Source organism: Camelus dromedarius, chromosome 5 (genome assembly GCF_036321535.1).
Source record: "Camelus dromedarius isolate mCamDro1 chromosome 5, mCamDro1.pat, whole genome shotgun sequence".
Classification (NCBI taxonomy): domain Eukaryota; kingdom Metazoa; phylum Chordata; class Mammalia; order Artiodactyla; family Camelidae; genus Camelus; species Camelus dromedarius.
The window spans coordinates 54,062,214-54,074,783 of NC_087440.1; the positions used below are offsets into that span (position 1 = coordinate 54,062,214).

The 12,570-nt window shown below is 50.2% G+C and overlaps 1 protein-coding gene across 3 annotated transcripts; it reads right to left on the bottom strand.

Moving 5' to 3' along the window:
- Positions 1 to 389: 389 nt before the first annotated feature.
- BMP4 (bone morphogenetic protein 4) lies at positions 390 to 7,382 on the bottom strand. Of its 3 annotated transcripts, none has more exons than XM_031453755.2 (4): positions 7,273 to 7,382; positions 3,896 to 4,020; positions 2,464 to 2,787; positions 390 to 1,510 (listed from the first exon to the last, which is right to left on the bottom strand). In XM_031453755.2, exons 1-4 carry the CDS (start codon positions 7,332 to 7,334, stop codon positions 654 to 656), a joined length of 1,368 nt encoding a protein of 455 aa, XP_031309615.1. In that variant the 5' UTR covers positions 7,335 to 7,382; the 3' UTR covers positions 390 to 653. The 3 variants fall into 3 exon arrangements, with proteins under 3 accessions (XP_031309615.1, XP_010981238.1, XP_064342037.1); XM_010982936.3 differs by having other exon boundaries at positions 2,464 to 2,840; positions 7,063 to 7,341; XM_064485967.1 differs by lacking the exon at positions 7,273 to 7,382 and adding an exon at positions 4,985 to 5,002 and having other exon boundaries at positions 2,464 to 2,840.
- Positions 7,383 to 12,570: the final 5,188 nt, after the last annotated feature.

Here is a 12,570-nt window from a genome sequence, read left to right on the forward strand (position 1 = left end):
AGAGTTGAGACTCTTCTCCATCACACTTGGCTGGGACACACCTCTAACAGGTGAACAAAAACAGAGGATGTACAAGGAGCCCCAAACAGAGTCTTTAATCTGGCCTACTCCTTTCATCCCACTGTTTCTCCAAGGCATGTGTCATCCAGATGGGAGAGGATGCTGCGTCCTTGTCCTTGTTAACATTAAATAGAAATGGAAAACAATTCATCCTGGCAATTACCATCCTCCACCATCAGTTTACTTCCTGTCTGTCCAACTTAACCACCTCCAGTTACCACTCTCTGACTTCCATCCTGCCCCCAGCCCCACCTTAATAGAACAAAATCTCATTCAAAAGAGATGGGGCAGAAAGAAGAGAGGAAGGATTAAGGAGAAAAAGAACATAGTTTACCTTTAAAATAATGACTCATTTTATTTTTTCTTTTAATACGTAGTTATAAATATATTTTGTCAAAATATATGATCAATATGGTCAAAACATTTGCACATAAAGTCATAAATAAGGTCAAGGTGAATGTTTAGGTTTTTTTTTTCCTTTTTTTTTTTTTTAAGATAAAAGTCCAGCTATAAGAAAGCAGTCTGTGTAGTGTGTAGGTGAGTAGTGGATGGATGTGTGTGTGTGTGTGTGTGTCCCCAAGGAAGGCCTGACCTCAGCGGCACCCACAACCCTCTACTACCATCTCCTGATAATTTTTCAGTACCACCTTGTCATACTCATCCAGGTACAGCATGGAGATGGCGCTCAGTTCGGTGGGAACACAACAGGCTTTGGGGATACTGGAATTGACGGAGTTGACCAGGGTCTGCACGATGGCGTGGTTGGTTGAGTTGAGGTGGTCAGCCAGTGGAAAGGGGCAGTCTCCGTGGCAGTAGAAGGCCTGGTAGCCTGGTGGGGCCACAATCCAGTCATTCCAGCCCACATCGCTGAAGTCCACATAGAGCGAGTGGCGCCGGCAGTTCTTATTCTTCTTCCGGGCCCTCTGTGGGTGATGCTTGGGGCTACGCTTGGCCCTCCGGCGTCGGGTCAAGGCATGTCCCCGGCCATCATGGCCAAAGGTGACCAGGAGGGGCCGGAGCTGGGCCCAATCCCCACTCCCTTGAGGTAACGATCGGCTAATCCTGACATGCTGGCCCTGGTGGGTCCGTGTCTGATGGAGGTGGGTCACCTCAATGGCCAGCCCATAGTTCGGCTGTTTCTCCCGGGTCCAGCGAAGGACCGCAGGGCTCACATCAAAAGCTTCCCACCGTGTCACATTGTGGTGAACCAGTCTTGTGTCCAGTAGTCGTGTGATGAGGTGCCCGGGCACCACTTCTGCCGGGGGCTTCATAACCTCATAAATGTTTATACGATGGAAGCCCTGCTCCCAGTCAGGGCCCTGGTCCACCTGCTCCCGGAAGAGTCGAAGCTCTGCAGACGAGATCACCTCGTTCTCTGGGATGCTGCTGAGGTTAAAGAGGAAACGAAAAGCAGAGTTTTCGCTGGTCCCTGGGATGTTCTCCAGATGTTCTAGGCACAGTTGGGGAGGAAAAGAAAGCACATGAGCTTTTCAAGAGTTTGAAAAGTCAAGAAATAGCTAAGAGTTGGGGGGACGAGTGGTGAATTCTGCTTAGATAGTGAAGCCTATTTGGGGGAAATAAGCATACCTTGTGATTTGAAGGAGCAGATAAGTGGGGCAGCTGGCAAACTGGTGAAACTTAGCTAGCATTCAGCAAGCACCAAAGACAGAAAGATCTCCCTGCCTTCTTTATATGTCTAATAATTTCCATGTGTCAACTCCTTACTCCACCACCATCAGACTCCCCTTTTAAAGCCCTCTTGGCTTTGTGTACACAGTTTTCTTTACAAGTGGTTGTAAAGAAAGAGGGGCCAACAGAGCAGAGGCAGGAGGAAACATGCACACAACCACCCTCTCCCTCTTCTTCCACTTTCGAGTATGTTACTAAACATTTCCCCAGCGATCTGGGAAACACAGAGCATGCCTTGTTGATCATGTTACAGAGGGGAAAATAAATTCCAACACAGTAATGATGCTGGTGGATTAATAACTCAGATTTACTTTGGAAAAGAAACATCCGCTAGGAAACATTCAGATCGGATTACAAGGCCCCTATTGAATAAACCTGACAAACACACAGCTGTAATATTAAATTCAGTAGGTGCTTTGGAAAAAAAAGGCAGAGAAACCTGGCATAAAAGGCTTTGATATAGCAAAAACACACCACGGGGGCTAGACCACGACTGAGTGGTATCATTCCCCTTCTCCCCAGCCCCTCCCCTGTCTCCAAAAAAACAAATTTAGCCACAGCTCTGGAAATGCTTTGGAGGTAAGCAGCTCAGTTCCCCAGCCTCCTAGATTTGGGGCTTTGATGTAACCTGAACTCTTCTCCCCCAGGGCTTCCACTGCTCCACCAGGCAGCCCTCCTGGCCCTCCCCAGCCCAAGCTGGGTACAGGGACTAACCTTCATGGTGGAAGCTCCTCACGGTGTTGGCCCGACTGGCGGGGCGCTCAGGATACACCAGACCCGTGCTGTGTACCTGTTCTTCCTCCTCCTCCCCAGACTGGAGCCGGTAAAGATCCCGCATGTAATCCGGGATGACTGCGCTCTTGCTAGGCTGCGGGCGGCGGCGCAGCCCGAACATCTGCAGGAGTGTAGCCTCGAAGTCCCGAAGGAGCTCATGGCTCTGCCCTGAGCGGCGTCCTCCCGCGTGGCCCTGAATCTCGGCGACTTTTTTCTTCCCCGTCTCAGGTATCAGACTAGCATGGCTCGCGCCTCCTAGCAGGACTTGGCATAATAAAACGACCATCAGCATTCGGTTACCAGGAATCATGGTGTCTCTGGGGAGGGGGAGGAGGTGGAAGGTTAAAGAATAAATAAACACCAATAACTAGAGAGAAATAGAGATGTCTCTGCACACGCATATAGGGCTGGAGATAGAGGGTCAAGATGTACAGCAGGTCAGAGAGATCAAGTTTGTGTCTTCTCCCTCACACACCCCCCACCACCAGCTGCAGCCATGCACGGCCTGAAAGTAGGAATTGCCCTGTAATTACTTGGTCTAACTTGTTTACAGTCAAATAACCCCAAATCAGATAGCCTCCATCCTGTTAATCTTTTTTTGTCCCAACTGCTATCTGAGCCATGATCTCAGCTTGGCTTCTTCAAGGATAAACAGTTAACATTGAGGAGGTAGAAAAGGGTGGGGGAGGGAGAATTAAAATGCCATCGCTCTCCTCTCCACTTCAGACCTTCTGCCTCTCTCCCCCTCTTTCTCCACCCGCCCTTCTTCCTCCGCCCTCTGAGCCCAACTTCCACAACTTCCAGCTGGTTCGGAGCAGGAGGGAGGGAAAGCAGAGAAACAGGGGCAGGGCGAAGACACTGGGCGGCAGGATCTGGGAGCTGACCGAATGGCTTGGGGGTTTATTTTACTGTGGCTGGTGAGTTTGAAATGCCCAGCAAAAAGCATCTGATCGCTCCCGCTAGCTCACTCCCAGGGAAGGCTGTGGGGGATGATTCCGAGAGTGTGATCTCTGTGAGTTTTGACAAGCAGCTGGAAACGCGCCACGGGGGCACTGGGCGCTCCCCTGTCAAGTGGGGAAGAGGGTGTTTAGCCCCCGGAGCTGCGGACCTTTCACCTCTTTAGCCCCCTCTCTCCCCTTTCTTGTAAGGCACGGATTTGAGAGAGATTGAGAGTGGGAGCAAGCAGCACTTTAAATAGAACTGATATGTTAGGCGCACAGCGGCCACCAGGCCAAGAAGAAAGCGACAGCGCTGCCAGAAAGCAGAGTGTGGACTCTGGAAGGAAGGTCCGACGGGAGGGACACGAAGCGAGCACAGGTGGGGAGGGCAGATTGAACTCCCGGGAGGAGGGAAGGAAGAGGTGTCTACTCACTGACAGAAAACAAGGCATATAATAACAGTCCATGATTCTTGACAGCCAATCTTGAACAAACTTGCTGGAAAGGCTCAGAGGAGCTGCGGCAGTGCGTTGCTCTGGATGGCACTACGGAATGGCTCCTAAAATGAATATTTGAATATAATGAGACTCTGGCGCAGACGGACTCTGTTTTTCTTCCAGCCCCTCTGAGTCACGTGAACGCAGAGGCCCCGCCCCGAGCTTCGGCGGGCGGCGAAAGGGCCCGCGCGCTCTCCTCCGCCCCGCTGCCCGCCCGCCCGCGGCCCCGCCCCCTCCAGGAGAGGCCAGCCTCCGCGTCTGCCGCCGGAGCCTCCTGCGGTCCGGGAGGAGGTCCGGGAGGAGCTCCGGGCGGCGCTCGGGCGACCCCTCGGCCGATCTCCGGGTCCAGCGCGTGGAGGACGCGGTCCTCACCTCTACCTGCGGCCTTCGGGGCTTCGGGGGCTGGGCCCTCGCGCCCGCGGCCTGAAGCCGGAGGATCTCGGGAGCATTGCAGGGGCTGCGCCTTTCAGCGCGAACCTGGCTCAAGTGGGGCCGGGATCGGGGGTGGTGGAGGCTCAGCGGCTGAAAGCCTTACCATCAAGGGACATTTAAAAAGGAAAGTGCTGAGGGACACACACGCGCGCGCGCGCCGCGCGCGCCCCCCTCCACTTCCTATCCAGGGTCTCCCCGAAGCGAAATACTGCCCCAGCGACAGCTAGATTCCCCGCCGGCGGACGCCTGCAAGTGTTCAGAGAAACTGGGCAGCCGCTTTAGCTCCCAGCCAAAAGCTGCTGACCCTGTCAGGCAGGGCGGGAGGGGAGATGGTTAGGCGCGGTGATCGGTGTGGGAAAGTGATGCGGGAGCGGCCGGTAGGCTCTTTTCTCGCTTCCTTTATGGAGAGAATCTCCGCACCGCGGCGTCCCCCCACCCCGAGCAAAGCGAATCCCCAAAGAAAGTGGTCGGCGGGCCATTCAAGGGGCAGATTCTCAAAGAGGCGTCTCCTCGGAAAGGGGTCATCACATGTTCCAGGTCTCAATGTCGCGGAGGTTTTACAACTCCCGACCCGGCACAGAAAGAAAATCCCACCGCGCTCCCAGGAGAAAACCGTGAACAGCTTTCGGCCTGCGCTCGACCTCTGCGTCTGCGTCTCTCTCTCTTCCCCTAGCCAGTCTTTTTTAAACCACTACTCCTCCCCCGCCACTTCCTCCCCCACCCCCTTCCTCCTTTGCACCAGCTGCAGAGTCGCAGCAAATATTTCTTCAAGAATTTTACCAACCCACAGCTCAAGGGATTACTGGGCTGTCCTTAAGCTAACCGAAGATGCTGCACGCGTGGGTCGCTCAGCATGGGGGCCTTTTCGAAACCCTGATCCATGCAACCCTGCGTCAGCCCGGGGCCGTCCAGGGTCCCGAGTCCCAAGACTCCCGCTGCAAAGCGCGCGACACTCGGCCGCCCTTTCCTGAGGTCGTTCCCAGTTCCTGCCTTGGGTCGCTTCAGAGCTCGATGGCTCATGTTGCCGACCTCACTCTCCCCTACAAATTTGATTTTCTTATTGGGAGCACTCTCAGGAAGGCTTGGGCGAAGAAGAGTAAAGGATCAAGCGCTTAGCCCTTCCTCCCGGGCGCGGCTGCCCGGCGCCGCCCGACACCGCACTGGCCGGGGTGCGGAGGCCGCGGGCGCCCCTACGCGACCGTCTGCGCCGGGCGATAGCCGCGCCGCTTTTTGAGCGGTTTAAGGTTTTCCCGCTCCCGCGCCACCGCTGTGGCTGACTGCGAAAGAGTGGGAAGAGCAAAGAGTTTGGTTGAGATGCCTGGAACCCTAAAAATGCCCCATGGGAGGAGCTCCAGAAATAGGAAAAGCAGACAGAGAAGGGCCAGTCCCCGCAGGCGAAGGGCAGTGGAAGGGGCGGGCGCCCACAGTCCAGGGACAATCCTCTGACCCTAGGAATCTCCCAGGGCGGCAGCGGGAGCGCGCGCTGCGCCTAAAACCCAGAGGCTGGGAGAAGAGCAGGTTGTGTTTCAATTTCAGATTCAGCAGGATTCGCCTCTAATCAAATTTTTCTCCTCTGATTTTTTTTTTAATTTAAAAAAGCCTAAAAGCACTTTCATCTCTAGAACTTTTTCTTGGTGGGGAGGGGATGGAACTCGTGGCGACTATCCTTTATTTCCCTGCCGGAGCTTATCCCCAACGCCAGTTTATTCAAAGGTGGCCTCAGTTTACCAAGTCTATGTCTTTGGGGATTTTAACATCTTACAAAGCCTTCAGCCCACAAACCGCGATCCTCACAAACTATCCACCTAAGCGGTGCCTTGGAAGCGTCTGAGGCCGCGCGGGACCCGGGAATCCCGATACCCTGTCCCGTCGGCTCCGGGGCAGGAGGACCAGTAAGAGCCGCGCGTCCGCTGTGCGTCTCGCCAGGGACTCCCTGAAGAACGCAAACACCGCAGGAAGTCGTGTCCCGGATCAGCTAGCATCCCGGCCATCATCCCTACAGACCGACACCATGAAATAATAGAGGGAGACGCTCCTTGGATGCTTCAAGTCAACGAAAATAGCTCGTGGAGTTGTGTTGGGCAGCTGTGGTCTACCAGCTCTCGGGGGCTTTCGCCTGCTGGTGGCCGGGTCTGGTGACACTCTAGACGCAGCCTCTCCAGTGGTGCGCACGCTCCAGAAGCAGCAGAACTGCGCTCTCCACCGAAGAACTGGCCCTGGTTAGGTGTTCTCTCTCCACCTGGTCGTGCCTCAGCCCCCTCACTCTCTCCGGACCTCACAGCCGGCACTCCCTTTTCTCCCCTGGCCCTGTCCATCTGGGGATCACAAATACTAGTCCACGGGCAACGTATTCCACTAAAGACCCCACAGTCTTTCCTAATGACCTTCAAATAAAGGTTTCTCTTTTCTCCTCTCCTGCCCCAAACCTACCAAAGGTGGAAATCTCCCCGGGGTCACGGGACCGAGAAAGTGGTCTGGGTAGAGGCAGTAGCGTACGTGGAAGTGTCTTTCAGTGCCAGCATCCCTACCTCTAGCACTATGATTGGGGGGGGGGGGGGGAGACAGAGAGGGGAAGGCCACCTTTTGCCTCGGCCACAGCCAGAGCCCCTTGTCTCTCTCCTCAGAGATGCGCCCTAGCTCCCCTCCGCCCCTCGCCAGGTAGCCTCGCTCACCATAGGTCCCTGAAGAAGCGGGCTCGCCAGCAGCAGCTCCTGGGGACCTCTGAACGGCTGCAGTGAACCTGGGCGAGGGCCGAGGACTGGGGCGCAGCAGGCTCGAGACGGCGCGGACGGGAATCCCATCAGGGAGAGAGGCGAGACACTCAGCCCGGATCAGCAGCGGCGTCGCAGGCTCACGTCCCTCGGCTCAGATGCCAAACTCACCTAGCTTCCGGGCGGAGCTCCGCTCCTCTTCCCTCCCTCCCTCCTCCTCTGCCTTCTTGCATCTTCTTCCTCCTCTTCCCTCTCTCTTTCTTTCTTTCCTTCCTCCTCCTCTTCCCCGGCAGCCCCTCCCTTCTTCCCTCCTCCCTCGCTCGCCTCCCTTTCTGGGATGGGAGCCCCGCCCACATCCTCCCATCCAGCCGCCGGGCCTCGCCTCGCAGGCCCTGGTCCCGGAAACCCGGGCAGCGCCAGAGTTCGCAGCTGCCGCCCTGGCTGGGACGCCGCTGCCTCCAGCTCAGAGAAGCGGCCGGGGCTCACCTGGGGACCACGTGCAGAGGTACTAGAAAGCATGCACCGACTAGTCGCCGTACCTTCCAAAAATACCCATGGGAGTCTGGGCTTCCCTGCGTTTAGAGTAACTGCTGCCCAAACTGATGATTAAAACACTGAGTAATCACCATTTACCCCGAGTAATTAGAGATAATGAAACACCTCTAAAATCAGGTTATGGAGAAAGGAGCTGTTGGATTGGTTTAAAGGGAGGCCTTCCATAAACTGTTAAAGGATTTTCAAACGTTGAGAAACAGGCTGTGCGCAGAGCTGTGTGCCTAAAAGACGTAACTTTTTGGCTATTAAAAGATGACTTTCCTTCCAAAACATTTTTAAAAATGCTTCTTGTGGAAAGCCTTGGTGATGACCCTCAGAAAGTAAGCCCCAATAAACGGTCTCCTTCCCCACCCCCCACCCCTCTTCAGACCTAACACTTTTGAGGATAGAGGTGGCTTAGAGACAGGCTGGGGCCACGCTTTTGCAGTCCGAAAAGTCTGCTTATAACTCAGAAGTACTCTTACGGACTGCCACAGCAGTTATTTTTGTTGTTGTTTTTGATTTTCGTTGTTGTTTGTGGGCACCTAGGAATCCTGAACCTCAGCACACTGACCTTCTAAGGAGGTAACAACCACAGAAGCAACAACCTTTCTGGCCACAAGGAGACAAGAAAAGATACCCTTTGGTCTGTTTTTAAAGGAGGAAGGGGGATGAGGAGTTGGCCCATTCCTACAAGAAAGTGCTATTAATCATATTAGCAGGGAGGTGGAATGTGTGGCTTTAAAACCTTCCCACACAGGAGCTAATTTCACACAGTGCCTCTGATGGAGCATGAGAAAGATAGCATCATCTCTGTTTTACAAACGTGGAAGGGGAAGGACAGCCAGGTTAAAGGGACCTGCCTGGAGCCTTGAAGTAAATCACAGCCTCTGCTCTGGAGTCCTGAGCTACTTACTGCCGCAGGGCAGGGTGGGGCTGAGGGTCACCACCCTGAGCACCGGGTAGGGTAGCCCGGGGAATGCTGAAGGATGGAGCATTTCCTGCCCTGGATTTCTTACCCTGGGATAGACATTGCACTTCACTGTCTCACGCAGAGCATTTAGGTCTTTACTTAAAAGGATATTGGTCCAGGGTATCCCTTCTATAAAAACATCACCTTCACACACCTCCAGTATTTAGAAAACAGGAACTACTTCCTGTGTGGAACACAGATTACAAAGGGTGGGAAGTGCACGAGATCAGAGAAACAACTGTGGGAGCAGGGCCCCGGCCTCCTGCCATCTCTTCTGTTAGGCCTGTACGGTTTTTTAGACCAGTAATGCATCAAACAAGAGAGCCAAGCTGAGTGGCTTTGGGCAAGTCCTTTCATTCTCATGGGCCTCAGTTTTCTCATCTGCAGAATGAAAGAATTACGCCAGATAATTCCCATGACACTTTTTAATTTGAAAATGATTTAAATTTTTAATTGAAATTTTATTGAACATCAACCTTCTTTCACTTAAATCGCTGCTGAGCTCAGCTCCTCTAATAACTTCTGATTAAACAGGGTAGGGCAGTGCCACCACCCGGAATGGATGACTGACAGTATACCTCCAGCCTCCAACATAATCAAAATTACATTAATTATTAATAATAACAACACAGAATTGAAACTCCATTAAATAGTTACCTAATGTCCATCCTGGGGCACTAAGCAGTGTGCTCCTTCAGTACACTGCCTGGAGTAAGGACAGATTAAATGTTCACCAAGCCCCCTAAATCAATCACTATTGTTTTAATGATTAACAAAATGTGTTCCTTAATATTTAAACTCGAAAACAACAGTGATATGCTGTGCTTAAAAGCAGGGCTTTTTTTTTTTAAAGCACCAGATAATTATTTTTTTCCTTTTTTAAACCCAAATGTTTTTGGATGCTAGCTATTATCTCATTTTGCTGAAGCCCAGATAATAAAGTGGCCATTGGCCCACCCATGAGTCTGTGAAACTCCTGGTCCAGGAGTTTCTAATTAAGCCCCCCCACCATACCTGGTTTAGACCCTGATATGAATCTTCAGATGTGTAGGGAGAATGCTTAGTTCAGTTCTCTTGGGACAGCTTTTTTCCACATTTTAGATGGGTGCAAACCATCTATTATCAACTTCCTTTACTCATTCCTCTTCTTTTTAGTTTCCTCTCTCTCATGCCAAAGAACAAATTCCTTGTTGGCTAGAGAGCTAAATCAATCACAGCCTAGAGATCAGAGTTGGTGAGAGCGATCAGTCCATACTTTTCCCTATTCCAAGCTAACTTATGCATCTGAATGTTTTTATAGAGCATAATATGATTGGATCAAATGAAACTGTATCCTTCAAGCATATAGATTAGGAGGAGAAGTCTGTCATAATTCAAGAGCAACTATTGTTGCTTTGCTGCTACTGCAGAATGAAGCACATTCATTTGTTGGGTTTTTCCTGGAAAGCATCTGGAAAGAGTAGCTGGACAGGGAGCCCTTAGAACAGCCTTTCTCAAGGTATGTTCTGAGGACCATAAGCTTCAGAACAAGGCTGGAGGTGCTGATGAAAATGCAGATTTCCTGACCGTGCTGCCTGAGATCTGGACCCAGAAATGTACATATTTCACAAGATTCCCTGATGATTCTGAACACTCAAAAGCTTAAACTACTGCTTTAAGTTATTTCACTTATATTCTCAGGGCTGACAGACACCATTAAAAGGCTGATACCAAGACATTATTAAACAGGCAAGGAATATACTTGGCTTGTGCTTTATAAATTGTTGAATATGGTAATCATAGCATTACTATATCCAGAGAACACCAAATAGGTCTTACAAGTGAAAAGATTTCTAATCCTACAGATGGAGTAGTCCTTGCTTCTAGGTCCTTGATTAAAAACCCCATCAAGTCTTCAAACATTCTTTGCTAATGAAGTGTCTTTTGAAGCCATGGGGGTACTTGGAAGAAATTCCCAGCATCACTGCTGACTTTTGAGAAGCAGCAAGATAAATTGGAATTGGAATTATGAAGGATCTCAGAAGCCATTTGTTTCTCTTATTAATATTTACCATTTATCCTATATTTGCTGTCTAGCCCTCATAATAACCCTCGTAAAAATCTCAGTTCTACAAATGAGAATCTGAAAGTGAGAGAGTTGCTCAAGGTCCCAGAGCTAGTAGGTGGTAGTCCCAAAATTCAGACCAGCTCAGTTTTTCACCCCCACAATCCCTGAGCTGGGCCTGCAGAGAGGTGGAATGATCCCTGTGGCCACAGTTCCTGACTTGTCCTGGGGGGCTGTCCCAAGGCCAGGACACCAGCTGCAGCGCTCTCCTTGCAGCATGCTCTTTCAGAGAATTTCAGTTATCTTTCTGGTTCTTAGAGGACAAAACAAAATCAAGACCCAGAAGCTTATCTCCTCCTGCTCTTCTTATTACATAGCCCACCTTAGGACAAGACTTCATGTGACCTTCCCGGAAAAGGTTGTGATCTTGAGTAAGAGGCTGCTTACTTTTGCTGGTCTCCATTTCCTCATTGTAAAATGTGAGGATGGACCAGATTCCTCACAGGTCTTTTCTCAGGCCCCGAGATCAAGAAACAGTATCTCTACGAGTTAAAATCACGGTCAGATGGCTTAACGTCTAGAGTCTTGGTTTCTTCATTTGTAATCTGAGAGTAATAATTCCTATTTTATAATGTTTTTGTGAGCATTAAATGAGTTAATGTAATAAAATGGCAGGCACGTAAGTGCACAATAGATATTAGCTATTATTAGTCTTTGCAAAGGTAACGATTATATGAGCAAAGGAGGTGAAGAGCCACCCTGGTCTTGAGTTTTATTTATGGTTAGTGATAAACTTTTTAAAGGAGTGGTTATATCTCACATTGATTTTGTAATCATTGGCACTGCACACATCTCCGGTGTTGACTGAATATAGGCTGTTGACGTGAATTTGCACGCACTGAGTTAACAACCATTACGATTTGTCTGTACAGATCTGACCCAAGAGCATATCTGTGCCAAGATAACTAGTGCCTGTCAAAGCAGACAGTCGTAACTACTGAGAGCAAGGAAATAGACCAGATGACTTATCCAAAGCATTTCTCATCTCTGATTTTTCTGATCCCTAACACTTCTGACGTTTAACAATTTTTCTTTCTACCTCTTGCTAAAATGTAAACCCACTTCCTTTTCCCTGGTCTGCAGAAGAGATTTAAACCTGGTTGCAAAAATTTCCTTCTCCAAACATTTGAGACTGCTGTCAACCCTTTAAATACCTCACTCAAAGCTAAATAATACTGGATTCTAGTATTTTCTCATGAACAAAATAAAATGTTACCACCACTTCAGTTCCCTGTGCCTTACATTGTTGTCTTGCTACCTTCTGAAACATGGTTGGTTTGTTTTTTTAATCCTTTAAAGCAGACCATCAGAAATGGACCGAGAACTCTAATGAAGACTCCAGAGAGATCAGACAGATGAAAAGGCTGCTTTTATGTCTTAACATGTTTAACATGTGGATGGCAGACAGGGCATGGATATTGAAATTCCTCCCTTTCCTCGGAAGGGTTATGACAAAGAGGATGGGAGTGGCATACAATGAAGGGTATTTGGCTCCTCCCTGTTTTAGGCTTCCTTTGCTTAAAAACTGGTCAGCTTGCACCCACCAGATTCTACAGCAGGGATGCTTTTTGGAAATAAATTATTATGTAATGGGGCAAAAAGGTTAAAATCTTGGAATGTCTTCATTCTCAGCGCACCATCCTTCTCATTCTCTTTCTCTCCCTGTCGTGTATGAACAGTGTGACCTGCATGCAATGCAGTGTAAACATTTTGGAAGCAGAGTCCTACATGGACATCAGGCTGTACCAAATGTTTCCCAACCAGATGTCAACTAGGCAATACCATCTAACATTCTCCCCTCAACTCGTGCTTAACAGCTTTCTAGTCTTTTGCAAGAAAAGTTTTGTCCAAAGGGGTA